The sequence below is a fragment of the Paroedura picta genome, chromosome 9 (genome assembly GCF_049243985.1).
Source record: "Paroedura picta isolate Pp20150507F chromosome 9, Ppicta_v3.0, whole genome shotgun sequence".
In the NCBI taxonomy this organism is placed as follows: Eukaryota; Metazoa; Chordata; class Lepidosauria; order Squamata; family Gekkonidae; genus Paroedura; species Paroedura picta.
The window spans coordinates 23309540-23327852 of NC_135377.1; the positions used below are offsets into that span (position 1 = coordinate 23309540).

Here is an 18313-nt window from a genome sequence, read left to right on the forward strand (position 1 = left end):
TGAGTGGGTGCTTGCAGCTTGTTGGAGAGTGGTGTTTTTATCTGGGTCTGTTTGGGTCTTTTGTCTGACCTGTTGCTCATTGAACAAGGTCTGTTTGCCTGGGGCTGATTGCAGGCCCCACCCTCTGCAGTTGCTGCTGGGAGGCGGCGTAAAGCCTGTCAGTATCCTAAAAAAAAATGCATAGCTTTAAGGTTTTCTCATCAATCAGTATATAATATGTGCTACATCTGGTATCACATATTCAGTGGAAAGTAAACATAAGCAGTACATAGGCTTCACAACTAGACCTTTAAGAGTACCTATTCTTGAACACCTAGGGTAAAGGTAAAGGTATCCCCTGTGCAAGCACCGAGTCATGTCTGACCCTTGGGGTGACGCCCTCTAGCGTTTTCATGGCAGACTCAATACGGGGTGGTTTGCCAGTGCCTTCCCCAGTCATTACCGTTTACCCCCCAGCAAGCTGAACACCTAAGCAGCACCTAAGCAGCCTTAAAAATCATCGAGTCTCAGCCCCAATGGACCAACACTTCAGAACAACTCAACGAACTATAAAAGTTCTTTGGTTTTATGGCATTGAAACGATTACTGCATCTAAGGAACCTCTCATATCTGCCCTGGAATGAAGAGAGACTTTTTGGATTTTCACCCTTGGGACTCTGGAACCAGTGGGTTTAAATTAAGAGACTGATTGGATATGTGTTTAAGTATGAAATGCTTTTCCATTATGTTCTTTTTCTTCTTAATTGTCTATGGAAAGATGTCCATTTACGGGTACACATACAGAAATCCTTTCCCCTCTCCCTCTCCCTCTAGCTCTAACTGGTCCTAACAGGATAGGCATGGCCTCCTATCAACACAATTGTATTATCCTCTCATCATTTAAGATTCTCTCCCCCATCAGGCAACCCCTTTACTTTCTGCAATACATCGAATCATAGAATCATAGAATAATAGAGTTGGAAGGGGCCTCATGGGTCATCTAGTCCAACCCCCTGCACTATGCAGGACACTCACAACCCTGTCGCTCATCCACTGTCACCTGCCACCCCCTTAAGCCTTCACAGAATCAGCCTCTCCGTCAGATGGCTATCCAGCATCTGTTTAAAAATTTCCTGAGGAAGCCTAACAATTGAACACACAATTGAAATTTTTGACAGGCTTTGTAAGGTAATCTTTACTCCACCCTCTCCCCTTCCCTCTCAATTTACAAATGGTTTGATTTAATTTTTCCATAATTAATTCCTTTTTACAGGGAACTAACAACTGGTAAATAGGCATCTTCCATTTCAACTATTTGGTTGACTGTGTTATTCTAAAGTAAGTTTCATGACTGTAATTTCTTTTGTTAAGCATTGACTTGGGTTGTTTAGAATCATAATATATTTTAAAATCTTTTACAGGCTCTTATCTTGGTTGTTTTATTGGCTGCTGTCTATATCTCATGTTTTATGAATGTGTGTTATAATTAGATTTATGAAGAAGGCCCTACATGCATTAGGTCTAAAATATATATATTGTTTTTATTTTATTTTTAAATTTAAAATTGTACACAATAAAGGTCACATAATTTTGTAATTAACTGATAACAGACATTCAGCCTTTAAGGTCCTGACTGACTTCAGTTGGGTTTTTGTGGTTCTGGTTCCAAAAATCTTTTCCCCCTTTTGGTTCTTGGTTTGAAAGAGTTTTGTGACAGGACTACTCTGTCAGAACAGTACTATCAAGGCTGTGACAAGCCCAAGGTCCCCCCCAGCTGGCTGCATGTGGAGGAACAGGGAATCAAACCCAGTTTGCCAGATTAGAAGCCACCACTCTTAACCACTACACCAAGCTGGAACTGGTTGCCACGATGTGAGACTGGATGCTGGACTAAGTGGACTATTGGTCTGATCCAGCAGGGTTCTTCTTATATTCCCATTCGGTTCCACTTTCAACTCTGGTCAACAAGATTTGCAAACTCTTGAAATGAATATAAAACCCAACAAATATTATTAATTAGAGGCTAAATAAAGGATAACCTTATACAGCAATCCCAATTCAAACCATTGGTTGCTTGAAAACCTATCCCCCATCCTCAAATTATATAAATTAATATTCCATCTACTGGGGTATATTGATTGAATAACAGTTTGACTGGTGTGTATTATTTATATAATCTAGCTATTCAGGTTGCAACTCTTTGGACACATATGGCGGTTGTGCAGTACAGGTGGCTATGTTAGGATTTTTAAGAACATTCAGCTGCTTAAAGAGATTTTTTTAAAAATCCAATAGTAAAATGTGGTTTTCATTACCGAGGACTTAACAGATGTCCTTTGTAAATTTTTACACACAGTTGATTCAGACTTGTATTCTCCAGTATGTACTTTCTCTTCTGGCTATGGCATTTAGCAAGGAGAGCGGTAAATTAATCACAGATGCTTTATTTTGGAGACATACCAGCTGTAGAGTCATTATTAAAATAGATTGTTTGCAATAAAGGTAGTTTCAGTTGTTAATATCAGTTTTTATTTCAGTCTGCAAATATTGTCCATATAATTTGTGCTGAGGTCAGATTTTGGGAAACGGCACAAGAGATCGTAACTTCTTTAGGATTTCAGCTGAAATTACTAAAAGTATTTGCTGAAAAGGGCCCGATAAGTGGGTGGACTGGGTAGCTGGTGTGTTACAGACTTGAAGATGGTTAAAAAATATCTTCATTGAAAAAGAGTAGATTCTGCTGGCTGTGCTGATGAAAGCTTTTAACATTCATCCAGAACATTAGATGTGCTCTAAACGCCTACTGGTCCCTGTGCCCAAGCTTCTGTCACCCACAATTCAATTGGTGGGCTAGGGAAGCAGCAATGCTGCAGACGTTACGCCTTCATGGTTGTTGATTTTTCTTTGCTGATCCACAGAACTTCTTAAAGAAGAATGATGCATAAAGGAAGCAATTATTCCAGGATATATATATTTATGCTCAGCGGGGAGGAGAAACACTTGGCTCATCCCATCTGGGAAACCCCAAACTGACTCCAGTGGTCCAATGCATGTCAAACATGTATAGCCAAAGAGCTTGTATATAATGAGTATAGAAAAATTTATTCAGCTAGTCACACAGTAAAACTTCATTTGGCTATATGGTAGAGGCATACAACTAGTTGTCCTTGGTGTTTGGTCAAAGCTAATTTTTAGTTATGTGCTTCTGTCCTCAACACCACAGTCCAAAACATAGAGGAAAAACACGAAGATATCCACATCTTTGTAGCATGTGCCATCTTTCCGACTTCCTTTTCATCACATCTTTTCCGATCCACATCCAAATTGCTAATAGCAAAATGTACTCAGAGTAAATTAGAGAAAATGCCAAGAAAACACATTATCAACATAATTCTCTGGGTCCCCCCCCCCCCCAGTGCTGTATGGTTCTCTATTTGATCCTGTCTCAGCCTTGGAAATAACAGGATGGAATGCACAGCTTTGTTGTCTTAACTCTTGTATCACTACAGATGCAGCACGATGTTTCAGACTTTCCATCTTGAAGGGGAGCAAACACTTTCTTTTTGTCATCATCTTAAAGTCTTCCAAATCAGTTTGCAGTATCCCAAGTGGATAAATGTCTATGGTATGCTTGCAAGTAAAAGTTTTTAGCAGCTGCATGTCTTTAGTTCAAACTGGCTCCAAACAGCATTACAAGCTCCAATCTATTTTTCAGCCAACTTTCACCCTGGAATGAATTTTTACAAGCATATAAACTCACTCTATTCATAATGGAAATTCTGACAGGTCTTTTACTATTACATAGCAAGTGGTCACATCATAATGACTGGTGGAGAGTAGCCCACATAAGCTTTGTTCTTTTTCTGCTTTAGCCATTGTTGGACTTTTCCTCTGAGAAAATGGCTAACTTTCCCATGCCTTAGACTTACAGTGTCAGACATTCCTGGTGCATCGTGCAAAACTCGAGAATTTGTGCTGAAGCCTTTCAGGAAAGAAAATATAGTGCATAGTTTTAGAGTTTAGGATTAGAGGTAGTTTAAAATGCTTTTTCCCTTTAATCCTGACGGTCATATAGAAGACTTCAATGATGCAAGCATCTAAAACCTTTTTTTTTAATGAAAAGGGAGTTCATAATTTAACAGTATTCATAGGACAAGCATAACCTACTGATGTAGAAATAGCAAACAAATTGCAGTTTTTTTTTAATTAAAGCTCTAACGCTACTATATACAAAGAATCTGGGCCTCACTTCCAAATATCTGTCACTGTCAACTCAGCTATTGATGCTTGAATTCAGTTGCTCCTTCAAACAGTAGAGTCAATCTCTTGAACCCTTTATAATTCACTGTTGGCACAGCAGAACTGTCTTCATCGTCATAATTTACAATTTGGAAATGTGTTTTCCATTAGTGGAAAACATGTCCACTGGCTGAAGGAAGGTGTCTCCAATTCCTTCTTCCCACTGCATCCTGATGCTCTCCCCAGGGCCTTACCAGCCCAGGCCAGTGATTGTTATAGTGGAGCAGGATTCAGTGGGAGGGGGAGACAGGTAAGTTTGCTTCCAGGAACACTTTTCTGTTCATATTAGATAGGATCTTCACAGAATTTGTAGCTTTTTTGACTTTTTGACTGCAAAGGAAATGATACCCTGTCATCCCAGGCAGAAATTCTCAAGGACATGGTTTGCCAGCTGTGGACTGGGAAATACTTGGAGATTTACTTGGTGTGAAGCCTGATGGGCTTGGGACTTCAATGGTTACTCGATTAACAGGAGATCTGCTGTAATTCTAGGAGAGCTCCAACTACCACCTGACGGTTGGCAACCCTAGGTAAAGGTAAAGGTATCCCCTGTGCAAGCACCGAGTCATGTCTGACCCTTGGGGTGACGCCCTCCAGCGTTTTCATGGCAGACTCAATACGGGGTGGTTTGCCAGTGCCTTCCCCAGTCATTACCGTTTTACCCCCCAGCAAGCAAGCTGGGTACTCATTTAACCGACCTCGGAAGGATGGAAGGCTGAGTCAACCTTGAGCCGGCTGCTGGGGTTGAACTCCCAGCCTCATGGGCAAAGCTTTCAGACGGCTGCCTTACCACTCTGCGCCACAAGAGGCTCTTGGCAACCCTAGACAAGGGCAAATGACAAATCTCATGATTTCCATCATGTGAATATAATTACATCACCATTTACAGAGGCCAGGTGTACTCCTTTACGCCTTGTCAAAGTAACAGAGTTTTTTTTTTCCAGGGGAAGAAAAGAGGTCCAAAGTCAGAAAGACTGGATAGCAAACCTCATTTTGAGCCAGTCTTGGATTCAAAATGTTCTGGGTCCTACTACAACCTTAAGTAGGATTTTTAGATGATTATGAGTCCTATCCTAATTCAAAAATTATTGCTTTGTTGTTGCTGAAGCTCAGCAGCAGCAGGAGGAGCTGTTTGAACAGTCCTTTAGGATGAGCTTTGGGGATGAGAGTGTTCCAGCTCTGGTGCTCACACCAGGAACCCAGAGGCTTCTAGAGGAGCTAGAAGAGAGTCTGGATACCCCTTCTTTGGTTCCTCTGAAATCCAGTAGGCTTTCTGAGGAGGAACAGGGGGGGAGGCTGGAACCACAAGAGGAAGAGATGGAGGTGCACCACAAAGTGCTGCCATCTCAACCCCTTCCCCCCTCAGGTATCTCTTCATGTTCCCCTAAGACCCAGTGGGTCTCCTTTAGGTTCTCATAACAGGAGGTTTTGGGATTCCTACAGCTGTTGGTCAGCATGAATGCCTCAACATCTCCAAAGTGTTGAAACACTTCCAGCTAACTGAGGATCCCCGCTTCGCTTGGTGCCCGCTGCATAGGGCCAAGATCAGTCAAGAGAGAAACCTCAATAACCTCTTGACTACCAGTTTGTGGAGCCATTTGACAAAGCACCACCAGGACCGTTTACGCACTGGAGGTTTCATGCCGGGCTGCAGGCTGGAGTTTTAGTCGTAGCAGATTGCCCCACCTCTTCCCTGCACCCACACGGGGGAGCATTTGGCCCGGTGCACCTCATCCGCCCCTGAATTGTGCTCCTGCACAGGTGCTGGGGCAGTGAAGTTCCCAGTGCATAAATGGTCCAGGTGGTGCTTTTTCAGGGGTGGAGAGAGGCTGCTGCTAAGGTGCCAAACATTTACCACCAGCTGGCAAGGGGGAGAGCTGTCCTGCAACTAGCTCCAGTGCTGTCCCTGAACATTCTGCCACACTGGTGAAGGAATATTCTCCTGCAAAACTTTATATATCTCTATATATCTCTATAAAAACAAAACCTCACTAACATTCAGTACCATAAACACTGGTCATAAAGTTAGGATAACCACTTTAAAAGTTCTATGACTATAAAGTATAGCTTTCAGCTAATGTAACAGTGATAGGCAGTCAAGCATGCCACCATAATGCAGTCAGGTGACACATGTATGAAAAATTGATTCATATGAAACAATTTCAACATGGTCAAGACCTGTTATTACTAGGTGGGAAGTCCATCTTATTTTTCGAGAATTGAATTTTGTTGTAGAGTTAATAATGCTATACAAAGAATTATTTCAATCCTACAAAGACTTTCCCCAAAAGTTTAGGCATCACTAATCCTAGCATATTCAGAACTTTAATAGTTCACACACAGTCAGTTTATGTACATTTTTCATAGCATTTCTCCTCCCCACGGAATTTCTGCATTAGAAGTGACATGGCTACATAGTAAGCACAAAGTAATAAACAGCTCAAGCAGTACTGTCACGTAGTCACTATTAGACCAAACCTTACCATGTGGGTTACTTTGAAACCAGCCCTAATAATAGGATTCCCAGGTCCCTTCTGGCAACCAGCGGACATTTTTTTGGGGGGTGGGGTGGGGTCGGGGAGGGACCTTACCAGAAGAAAGAGAAAGGCCCAAGCCTTGGTTATACTGACTTCTCCCATAGGAAGTTGCTGGCATGGTGATGTCATGTGCAATGTCATCAACGTGGTCAGGGCCTTTCTCTTTCTCCTGGTAAGTTCCTCCCTGCTGGCCACTTGATTGGTTTCTTGGTGTTAGGTCTTGGCGACATGGGACCTTCACCTCTACTGGGGGGGGGGGAGTGATCCGGCAGGCCTATCTGATAACCACACTTACTCTCTGTGGTTGTTAAGGACTGCTGTTGAATGTTTGTTTTTTGTAAAAGGAAATCTGGATATATTACAGTTAGTAAAATAATTGCCCCATGCATCCTTTCTGGTAACTGTTTTTTTCCCCCCTCTTGCAATAGGAAAACAAGATTACAAGAAAACCAGGCCAATGTTAAAAGCAACACGATTAAAAGCAGAGGCCAAGAAAACCGCACCAGGCATAAAGGTATATCTAGCTGATTGCTTCCCCCAACCTCCTATAGATGTTGAGTTTCTTTTCCCCATAGATGTCCTGTGTGAATATTGATCTTTGAGAGTGATTGTTTATGACACTTCAAAACCCTAAGTGGAGAGCATGAGTCTAAAATATTCATGACACTTTAAAAACAACCACCACCCTGTAATCCACAGCTAAACTGCAGGGCTGTAGTCTTCACTCACACTTTCTTGGAGTAAGCCCCATTACATCCTGTGAATGGTTCCAATCAGTCTGCAGAGGCTTGATATGAAGAAGTTTTGTCAGACCGCTGTCTGTGAGGTATTGTGTCAAGAATTGTTTTTTAAAAGACGGCAACTGTGAACAGGTAGAAAATGCTTTAGCAATTTTTTTACATGTCATCAGTGACCATGAGGGTGGGATTTCTGTGTATAGATACAACGGTTAAGTATAAGTAGCATTTTGTCATTAATCCATATACATCTGGGCTATGGTTTTCATCTTGGCCTCCAGCATGGAAAATTATTGCCTTCCCTATCAATGGCCCAGCATGGAGGCTGGTGGACTTTAAATTATTTTGAAACTTCCTGTTTTTTGAAGAGTAAAGAAGGTATAATTATGAGTTAATATGTGAAGGTAATAAATATTAATATAAAGGGAGATAGAGAATATATTATATTCACCTTCCCCTTTGTGACCCTCTTGTCGAGTTTGGCCAAGCATCCGTAGCTTGTTTGAACTGCCTCCAATATTTTCCCCTCAATTTATTTTTGGCTCAAAATAAATTAACATAAAATCAGGTTAGCATCCCACGCTGAGAGGAAAATGCAGATCGGGGGGGGGAGGGGGTTGATAGAGATTTGAAAACAAGCAAATTTGAATTGAAGAGAATTTTCTGTAATGTTCAAAGAAGAACATTTTCTTGTTCCTGGCAGACGAGAAATCAATTTCCCCCCCAAGTTATCGCTTATAGCAAATGGCAAGGTATTACTACCAAGCTGCAACAGCTGTTGAGTCACCAGATGATGTATTTGGTTGTCTTCCAGAATTTGCTATTATAATCGCAAAACAGCGGTTCCTTTTCACTCTCTGATAGCTGATCTCGATCAAGCATTGCCATGCAATGCAGTCTGTTTTCACAGCATAATCTCCTCAGTTACTGCTGTGTGTCAGGCTTTAAAAAGTAGATTGTCTTTTTTGTCATTTGTTTAAAAGGCAGATTATTAACCTATTCAGCTAAACGGTCTTCGCCTCCCCTTCCTGGTGAAATGTTACTACTTCTCACAGGGCTCCACTTGTCCCAGTTTCCTGTAAGAATTTGGTCTGGTTTTTAGTCAGGGATTGAATGGACAGTTTATGGCCCATTATGCACGGCCGCCGAAACGGCAATTTCGGGTCACATGGAAAACGCGGAGGGGGAAGACGCGGCGCACGCTGGTTATACACGGGGCGGGGCATGATGGCAGCAAAACCCAGAGTAACCGATTATGCACGCGGCGATCCCGGCACCGCTTCTGGTTGCGCCCCGGTCACCCGAAAGCTGCGCTCTCTTCCGCGTTTCGCAAACACGGCTTTTTCGGCGGCATGCACCGAAGCTGTGGCCGGTTGCAGCCAACTCCGTGCGTTATCGGTGATTTTAGTCGCCGCCATTCCACCCCGAATGTGCGTTATTCCCCCCGTGCATAATGGGCCTATGAGAAGCTCTCTCCATGAGTTGCCTATCTGAGAAACAGAAGTAACTTACCTGCTTCAGTTGTGATGATCAAAGAAGATAAAGATTGTCAAGCGCTGTGCATGTAAAGGAGGTGTGTAAATCAAAATAATTTTTAGGAATCCATTCAAAAGGAGTATCCAAAAACAAACCAAGCACTTCAAAACAGCCTACAACATTTCATGTTCTCATAAAATTGTAGGCAAGATTTTGAAAAGGTGAAAGAAAAGAAGATTCTTTAAGCCATGCCGTTCCAGTCTATAGCCTGTGTTCTGTTTAAAATGTCCTGCAGACTTAATGGTTGGTTGGTTGATTTTTCCCCAGGTTGTTTCCTTCCAGTTGAAGAATCCCTCTCTGTATTGGCTAAAGTCAGTTGTTTGCAGCTTAGATTCCAGATAACTGAGTCGGTCTAAAGAAAAATCCAAAACCAATAGTCATGTAATGCATTATATTACCAGCCATAATAACACCAAACCACACTAAGTACAATGACCCAATCTGACTTCCATTGACTATACCTAGACTATCAATTAAAATTAATCTTCAGTGTCATTAGTATAAGGACTGTCATCTTTCCTCAGCTCTCAGCCAATAAGGGACCTGTGTGTTGTGCTGGAGAGACGAATCCGTATTTTCTATACTGATGGCTGTCACTGTACCACTTTTTCAGGAAGCCAAAAGAGGCACCTGATACCAGCTCCACCTAGTGGTAGATTTTCTTAAAAGGTGTATAAAAAAGGCCTCACGGCCCCCATTTCTTTCTAGGCTTGCCATTTCCCCTCTGGGATGGGCAATCTCTTGCCTTCATTGCCCCTTTGACAGCCAGCAGGAGAGAAAAAAATTGCTGTCAGGTGATGGTGCCATGTTATTTCTGGGGGGGAAACCAGAAGTGATGTCACGCCTTTCTAGGAGTCACCAGCAACTGATGTTAAAACTCTGTGGAAAAATTATTTTACCATAGAATTTCCAGTGATTCCTAGGGAAGTGTGGCATCACTTTTGTGTTTTTCTGGTGTTTTGGTTCCAGGGTGTGTTGCAGTGCCACCTGTACCTGAATACCCATAAAGTTATGTGAAATGTGATCATGGCAGCTAAACTGTTTGTGCCCCATTCCAGCAGCAGAATTTTTACATGAGCTACCTTAAGTAACAAATGATAACCCATCTGTTCACAATTTCACATGATTTTTACTACATGAAATTAATTACTTTTAAAGACGCAGTAAATGGAAAGGACTGGGATGGGCAAATATAATTGGGGCCAAATACTTTGATGAATTGTATACTTAATGAAGACTGTATCTTCTAGGCTTAGAAGAACATTGCAGTTTAAGATCAAGAAATATTAACCAGTCTTTTAAGTTTCCTTATTGTTTACCCAGTGATCTAGACTGAGTTTCCACCTGGGAGATAGTTTGTACTTAGAGCTTACAAAGTTGGTTCTTAAGAAAATATTCAGCACTCTCCCCACCCTGCAAATTGGCACTAAACTTTTCTAATTCAACCCCATTGCGGTAATTCTGATTTCATAAGTGGCATGTTAATTAGTCTATCCTGTCAGATTTTGATTGCCTGTCATTTTCATGCCGGATTGAAAGGAACAAAGTTTCGGTTAGTTGTTTCCATTTAATACTGTGTTAATTTCCCCAAAGAGTGATATTTATCTATGTTGATAATGTCATCGTAGTAACTTGTAGACAATAAATACCAGACACTTTTGACTCGGTATCATGGAAGGATGACTGCTAGTCTGGAGAATGCATGTGCTTCATTTTTCCATGTAGACGCAAATCTCTTCAAATGCCTGATTTTCCTATTAAGCATCTTAGAGAAAATTTCTTTGAAACAGTTTTTGGTTTCTTAATCAAAATTAAGTGACCATCAACTAGTTCCTCCATATGGAACTTTCCCTAGAATTTAAGGAAGAGCACTCTTTGTTGCAGAGAAACTGATGCATTATGAAAAGTCAGATCATCACAGTTCACCCAGGGGATTGATTCTATTTGTTTATTTATGTTTCAGTTTATATCCTGCCACTCCCACACAGTGGCTCGTGGGGGTTAGTAATAAGAAAACCCACACAAAATCCCCTCAAAACGGTATAAACCCCTATAATCCTCCCTAGCGGTAAAATTCCCCCTTCCCGGCTTGACAAACCTTTTTGATAAAACAGTGCTCCAGGGGATGGGTAGCGGGAGCAATGGACCAGGTAGCCAGCGGGGGGCACAGATCTTACTAGCCCTGGCCTCAACTAAACACCTGGCAGAAGAGCTCCGTCTTACAGACCCTGTGAAACTGAGAACATTCCGTCAGGGCCCTTAGCTCTCCTGGGAGCTAATTCCACCAGGTAGGGCCAGGACCAAAAAAGCCCTGGCCTTGATAGAGACCATGTGAACCTCCCTCAGGCCGGGGACCTCCAACAAATTCATATTCACAGAGTGCAGTGTTCTGCAGGGGGCATAAGGAGATTCCACAGATATGAGGGGCCCAGACCATGTATGGCCTTGAAGGTTAACACCAAAACCTTGAACCTGATCCGAGTCACAACCAGCAACCAATGCAGCTGCCTCAGCACAGGCTGGATGGGGTGCTCCAAGTTGTTCCAGTGAGGACCCTAGCAACTGCATTTTGCACCAGTTGGAATTTCCAGGTCAAGGACAAGGGCAGGCCATGTAGAGTGAGTTACAGAAGTCTATTCTAGAGGTGACCCTGGGAGAAAGGGAAGCATCAAGAATCACTCCCAGGTTCGTAGCTGAGGGCAAGATTTTAAGTTACACCCAGCCAAGGTAGGTAGGTGTGCTTCCTGATCTACTGCCTTCCTGCCCAGCCACAGGGCCTCTATCTTGTTGGGGTTGAGTTTCAGGTTACTCTGCTTCAAGCACCCAACTACAGCTTCCAAACATCTGGTAAATGTATCGGGAGGGGGGGGAGTTTGGGTGGCTATCTATCAGGAGATAGAGCTGGATATCATCCACATAATGGTGACATCCAAGCCCATTGCTCCAGACCAGCTGGGCCAGATGGTGCATAAAGATGTTAAACAACATGGAGGAGAGGACTACTCCCTGAGGTACTCTACAAGGGAGTCAGCAGGGATGCGACAACGTCTCCCCCACTGTGACTCCTTGTGTCTGGGTCATGAGAAAGGAGCTCAGACACTGTACGGCTGTCTCCCAAATAATGGCCCCAATGAGGTGGCAGGCTAACAACTTGTTGTCAACCACGTCACATGTGTTCGAAAGGTCTAGCAACATGAGGATAGGCAAACTGCCCAATCCAGTTGGCGCCGAAGATCATTCATCAAGGTGACCAGCATTGTCTCCACCCCATGGCCAGTACAGAAGTCTGACCGGTATGTATTGAGCACTGATTTTTCTTCTAAGAATGCCAGGAGCTGGTCACAGCGGCCCTTTTCACCACCTTACCCAGAAATGCAAGATGCCAGTAGTTTGCCAGGTCCAGAGGATCCAATAACGGTTTCTTCAGTAAAGGGTGCTTCTGGGAACTCCGCAGTAGCCAGAGAGAGGTTAACCATCTCTCCTAGAGGGCCTCCTATGGTCACCCATCTTAAGCAATCAAGATAGACACCCTCACCAACCTCAGCAACTTGTGCACTTCAATCTTCAAAAGCCACCTGAAGCCATAAAACATATCCCCTCCCCAATCCAGCCAAAGGACCTCCAGTTTCCTTTTTACTCTAATGCAAGGAGTGTCAACTATTCTCAAGCAGTTGCTCTCATGGGAAAACACAAGAACTGAATCAGCTATATATGGACATAATGGGCAGCAATTTTCATAGTCGCAGAGCCAAACTAGATGAGATGGAGATGAGGAACTATTCTGTGTCTTTCTAAAAGCAATTTCAGCCATATATGTGTTTGGTCAGGGTCTCATATGGTCCTTATTTGATATTATCGAATAATTTTACTTTGTAAGGCTATCATTTGAGCCTAAAATTGTTTTTAATTATTTTGTAATAAATACATGTATTTTCCGTATATTTGAGCATGTTTAACTTTTTTATGTAAAGAAACTGCATCATCCTCTTAAGATGAGTTGCTAGATGCCCAGATGGGTAAGGGAGCACTGCTGAAGATAAAAGAAAATAAATTAATCCCATCCTCTGCTGCCATTGCCTTTTCATGGACAGAAGACTTGCGGTTGCACATTCTTGTTTTCCCCTTAGAAAAAAAAGCAGAAAGAGGCTTAAGATATCTTTTGTATATGTTTCTTGCCTTTCCAAATTAAGATTGTGAAGAAAGAAACTGCAAGTTCAGATGATTAGTGTGAAAATGTAAATTGGTGCTACCTGCCATCACCTGTAGCCCAAAGAAGTCATAATAGCTGAGATGTGCATTAGGTGGTACCGCATGATGGATCTAAAATGCTGATAACTTTACACATTCATGTAAATGTAAATAAGAGCACGCTCAAAAGAACCTTGCTTTATTGTAGAGATGTCTGTTTTTTTTTTTTTTTTTTAGCAACTCAGTAGAAGAATGTTAACTCTTTCAGTGTCTGGGAACGACACTTTTGTCTTTCTGACTTGAGTAAGTGCATAAGCACTTAGGCAGAGAGAATTGACACGCCTTGTGAAAAAATCATTAAATCGTTTGGAAGCAGTCAAATAGGTGCAGGTTCTACAGTGGGTACGCACGCATGCACATGACAGAATTCTTAATCCATGCTATTCAACAGAAGAGGATCTTCTTCCAAATCCAAAGGGACTCATTTATGCACTTCAACTTTAGGGTCAACCAGGTTCATGCCAGGTCACCGCCTTCTAACATTGCATAAAACTGTGTAGCTAAAGTGGCTTCTCGCTCGAAATAGCTTTTTAAAAGCTTAGTGAACACCGGCTGATTGTGTAGGGAGGCTAAAGCAATGCACGCAATGCTGCCTTTGCTAGGATCCTTCAGCAGTCCATTCCAAGCGACACGATCCATGGGTCCCTCAAGGACTTTGATTCCTGCTTGACACCTAGCATGGCAAGCTGAACATGGCTTTGTTGCGTTCCCCTTCTTGTTGCACCCTCTTCCCCCAAAATCCATTCTTGGGATGTGTGTAGTGGTTAATTATCTCCCCCAATCCCCAGTGAAGGAGCACAAGTGCAAAAGGATAGATGTAGATATAAGCCATTATCTTAGAAAGGGCAAGTTTTAGAATTGTGTGGTCCTGCACAGGAAAAAAAATGTTATGCTTCTGAAAAGTCAGCTATATCTAACTTTTTAAATTTATTCTTACAGGAAGTCAGCCTCGTCCTTGTGGCTATATTGGTCTTTCTGTTGGCTTGCTATGCTTTCTTTTATCTGAAACTATCTGAAGAGGTCGACCTTGATCTGGAGCAAGACGAAAACTAGCAGATGTATTTCCCCTCCTCCCCCCCAACTCTCTTCTGAAAAAGCATCATCTTGATCACTTCAGATTGCAAACAAACTGTCTCTCCGCTGAGGTGGACATAACTCCAACTAGTTTCAGCAGTTCAGAGGCCAATACTACTCATGATAATAGCTCAGTCAACCTTAAAGTGTTTTACAAAGAATCACGCACAGCAAGCTTCTTCTGCCTGGATCAGCTGACAGCGCCTCTTCTAATATTTGTTTCTCACGACAACAAATGTCCTGTTTCATAAGACAATTTGCTTCATTTATTATGACTGCTGTTTTGAAGAACTTGACTCCTCTGGAATCATCTGTGAATTAAATGGATCTTTAAAGGAAAAATAATTTTTAAAAACTGCAACATCCCAAAATTGCAAAATATATGCCAACCCAAGGGGGCGGGGTTAAATTACAGTTTAAAATGCTATCAATGGGCATGATCCCATTATAAACATTTCTGAAGTCCCAATTAAACTTAGTCTTGTTTGTGGCTAGAGCAAAATTTGCATGTAGCCCCGCATTTTTCTTTCATAGCAGTGCAGCTATAAAATATTGGATGTGATGCAGCCAAGTTGGATGCTCTGCAGTGCAGTCCTAAACAGGGGTTAAGTCTTGTTGATTGCAGTGGAGAGAGTGAAGCATGCTCAAGATGTAGCCATTGGTCTTTGTGGAAAAGTATGAGCACCAAGTGCCGAGACTCAAGAGTTCAAAGCATCAGTAGGATGCTGACTAGCAAGGAGACACTAGTTTGTGCTGATGTGTATGCTGGCATCAACCAAGATAGCAGTATAGTTTTCAACAAACAATGTGCATAGACCCCCACTGAGTTTGCCACATCAAGCTTCCATTAGGAAAGAATATGGGAAAATAATCAAACACCCCACCCCCACAGAGGCGGATAAAAGAGGCAGATAACTGCTAGGGTTGGATTTCTTTCCTGATACTGAATTGTTCCTGGTTGCATATCACTGTAAAAGGCCAGAACCAGAGAAAGAATCTCTTCTCTCTCTCTCTCTCTCTCTCTCTCTCTCTCTCTCTCTCTCTCTGGAGTGTGTATATTAAATCTATACAGAATATGTGTAGAATAGTATACATATGCTCTCTCTCTGCATGTGTATGTGTCTATATACATATACATATGAATACACACAGAGAAAGAGAGAATATGCACGCCATTTAGAGTCAACTGTGATCAGAATCTGTGAATCAAAGCAAGCAGTCAAAACGTACCAGAACTGTAGATCCACAAATAATCACATTGTAATAATTTGAAATTACCACCAAAAGTCACAGTAAAATTCTCTTCAGGAAGATCCTTCTCCCCCACCCCCTTTTGGTACAAGTTTATCCCAGTGTCATCCTGGCTCCTTTGTGAATATGTATCCGCAATCCTCTTTTCCATTCATTGCCAACTGTTCCAGGCACATGTATTCTGTCAGAAATGGCACCTGGATGACAGAAGCTCCAGCATTCACATAAGCCTCTAAAGCAGAGTTCCTTGCCTCCTGGGCTATCTGAATGAACGTCAATAGAAAGTTCGGTTCATGTTGATTTTAATTAGCACATTGCTTCATTAATATAAAGTTGAAATTCTGTTTTAATTATACTATTGCTGGTGCCTGTGATTTCAATATGGAAACTGCAGAGGCTTTAAAAAGACCTTTTGCAGGTAAAATCAGAGCCCAGTAGCACCTTTAAGACAACAAAGATTTATTCAAGGCGTGAGCTCAGTCTGACGAAGAGTGCTTTCACCCAAAAGCTCACGTTTGAATAAATCCTTGTTGGTCTTAAAGGTGCTCCTGGACTCTGATTTTATTGTGTTACTTCAGACCGACATGGCTACCCATTTGGATCTATCCTTTTGCAGGTAGCCGTTTTAGGAAGCAAGCACTCTGTTATAAACACTGTTTTTTATTGCACATGGTCCCAGTAACTGCGTAGTATCCTGGCTTCATCATATTCATCCGATTCAGTGGTGGAGTATTATGGCAATATAAGCAAAATATGTATTCCAAAAGGAATCCCCCCCTTCCACCCCCCTCTGTTTCAATCAAAAGTGGATGCATGTTGATATGTAATATAAAAGTATTTGTGATGAATGTCTGTTATTTTACTTTGTCATGATAATTTACTATATGGGTCCGATGGTGAGCTCCATCAGATACTGCTGCCACGTTTCCTCCATTCATTTGAACAGGGAACTCATACAAGCTCCTGGGCAAAAGAATTGATGATGAATCTAATGAACGTTCCATTGGAATATCTGCTTGACGTATGCTTCCCCCCCCCCCATGAGTGTATTCCAAATTCTAGCAATGGCTTTTAAGGATACTGGCAATGGGCGAAGTTGAGGAAAAAGACACTTCTGCCTGCAGAATGTTGGTAGGATCCAACCCATGAGATTTACTGAAATCTTGGGACTTGGTTAAGAATTTTGGACGTGATGCTCTTTTATGGATATATTTGATGCTGCTTGTTTTTAATTCTTCCTGTAAAATAAATTGTCCCCAGCTATTCAAAGTTGTTCAAGACCAAAGGGTTGGCTCACAAAAGAACATTCCGAGAATGAAAATAATGCCATGCTGACGAGTTCAGAGAGTAAGCAATCATACATTTTATAAGTGAAATTCTTCTCTCTGCTTGCTTATTAAGAATTAGTTGTGATAAAATATATGGCAATTGATTGAAATTTGTGGAGCTGGAACTGCTACTGTTACTTAAAGGCTTTTTTTTGTATTAGATTGTTGATTGTCATTTTTGAACTGAAATTTACCAAATAAACTCAAAATTACCAAATTAACTGTACTTTTTTCTCCTCCCAAGAGATTAATGAGCATACCACGGGAAAAAAAAAACAGGATTGCCTTCATATGGTAGAATAAGAACACTCCTTGTGAATGTATGAGGAGTGATCTGTTTATATAAAACTGAAGATGAATTTGTATAGCTTTGATTCAACTGTCTTTTGATTAAATAAAATATATATTCAATTAAAATACATTCAATTAAAATTCATGAGGGTGGAGGTGCTTGCATGATGAACACCTTTATGATAATCAATGTTTTGGAGTATGAGGGGAAGCATTAATGGCTACCACGTGAAGACAGCAAAAGCTCTGTAAACTTCCATTGGTGTCCAAAGCAGAACTACATGCTTCATTTTACTGAGGATGTCTTGCCTTGAGCGGAGCTCCGCAACCCTGGGCAGGTACCATCATCTTAACTCAGAGCACCCCCCATCCCCTGTAGTTGCCATGTACTCTGCAGTAAGATTACGTTAAGATTTTTCATGTTAGTAAGATTAATTCATTTGTGGTTTCACAAGACCCATCAGATCTCAGAAGCTAAGCAGGGCTGACTCTGGATAGAATATGGATGGGAGACCTCCAAGGATTTGGATGGAGACCCTCTAAGGCAGGGGTAGTCAAACTGCGGCCCTCCAGATGTCTATGGACTACAATTCCCAGGAGCCCCTGACAGCGAATGCTGGCAGGGGCTCCTGGGAATTGTAGTCCATGGACATCTGGATGGCCGCAGTTTGACTACCCCTGTTCTAAGGAATACTAGGAGTCATGATGTTGAGGCAGACAATGGCAAACCACCTCCAAAAGCCCCTTGCCAGACAATCCTCGGATCTCCTGGCCACATCACACATGCCTTACAATAGATAAACATATAAATATTAGTAGGTTTTGCTTTCCATCTATTAATTGCCAACACAAAAGCAATTGAAAGCTGTGCTTAAAGCAGTGTGTCATTGCTTTGCTTTGTAGTATGTTTCTGCGAGGACTAGATTGTTAGATTGAGTTATAAGACTATAGATTGGGGTGGGTAGGTGTGCTTTGGTCTTTAAGATTTTGTCTCCTATAGTGATCCTATAGGGCAAAGGAGACAACATCCAAT

The 18313-nt window shown here is 41.9% G+C and overlaps 1 protein-coding gene across 6 annotated transcripts in view; it reads left to right on the plus strand.

The window, feature by feature from the left end:
* Positions 1 to 17206, plus strand: part of TRIQK (triple QxxK/R motif containing) — a 46822-nt gene extending 29616 nt beyond the window's left edge. For 4 of the 6 annotated variants that reach the window (XM_077351922.1, XM_077351923.1, XM_077351925.1 and 1 more), the window contains exons 3-4: positions 7244 to 7329; positions 14276 to 17206. In XM_077351922.1, the coding sequence (XP_077208037.1) occupies positions 7244 to 7329; positions 14276 to 14389 (200 nt within the window). In that variant the 3' untranslated portion in view covers positions 14390 to 17206. Of the gene's footprint in view, positions 1 to 1252; positions 1318 to 3488; positions 3605 to 7243; positions 7330 to 14275 lie in introns of all 6 variants that reach the window. The other 2 variants (XM_077351921.1, XM_077351920.1) reach the window with 2 other exon arrangements.
* Positions 17207 to 18313: the final 1107 nt, after the last annotated feature.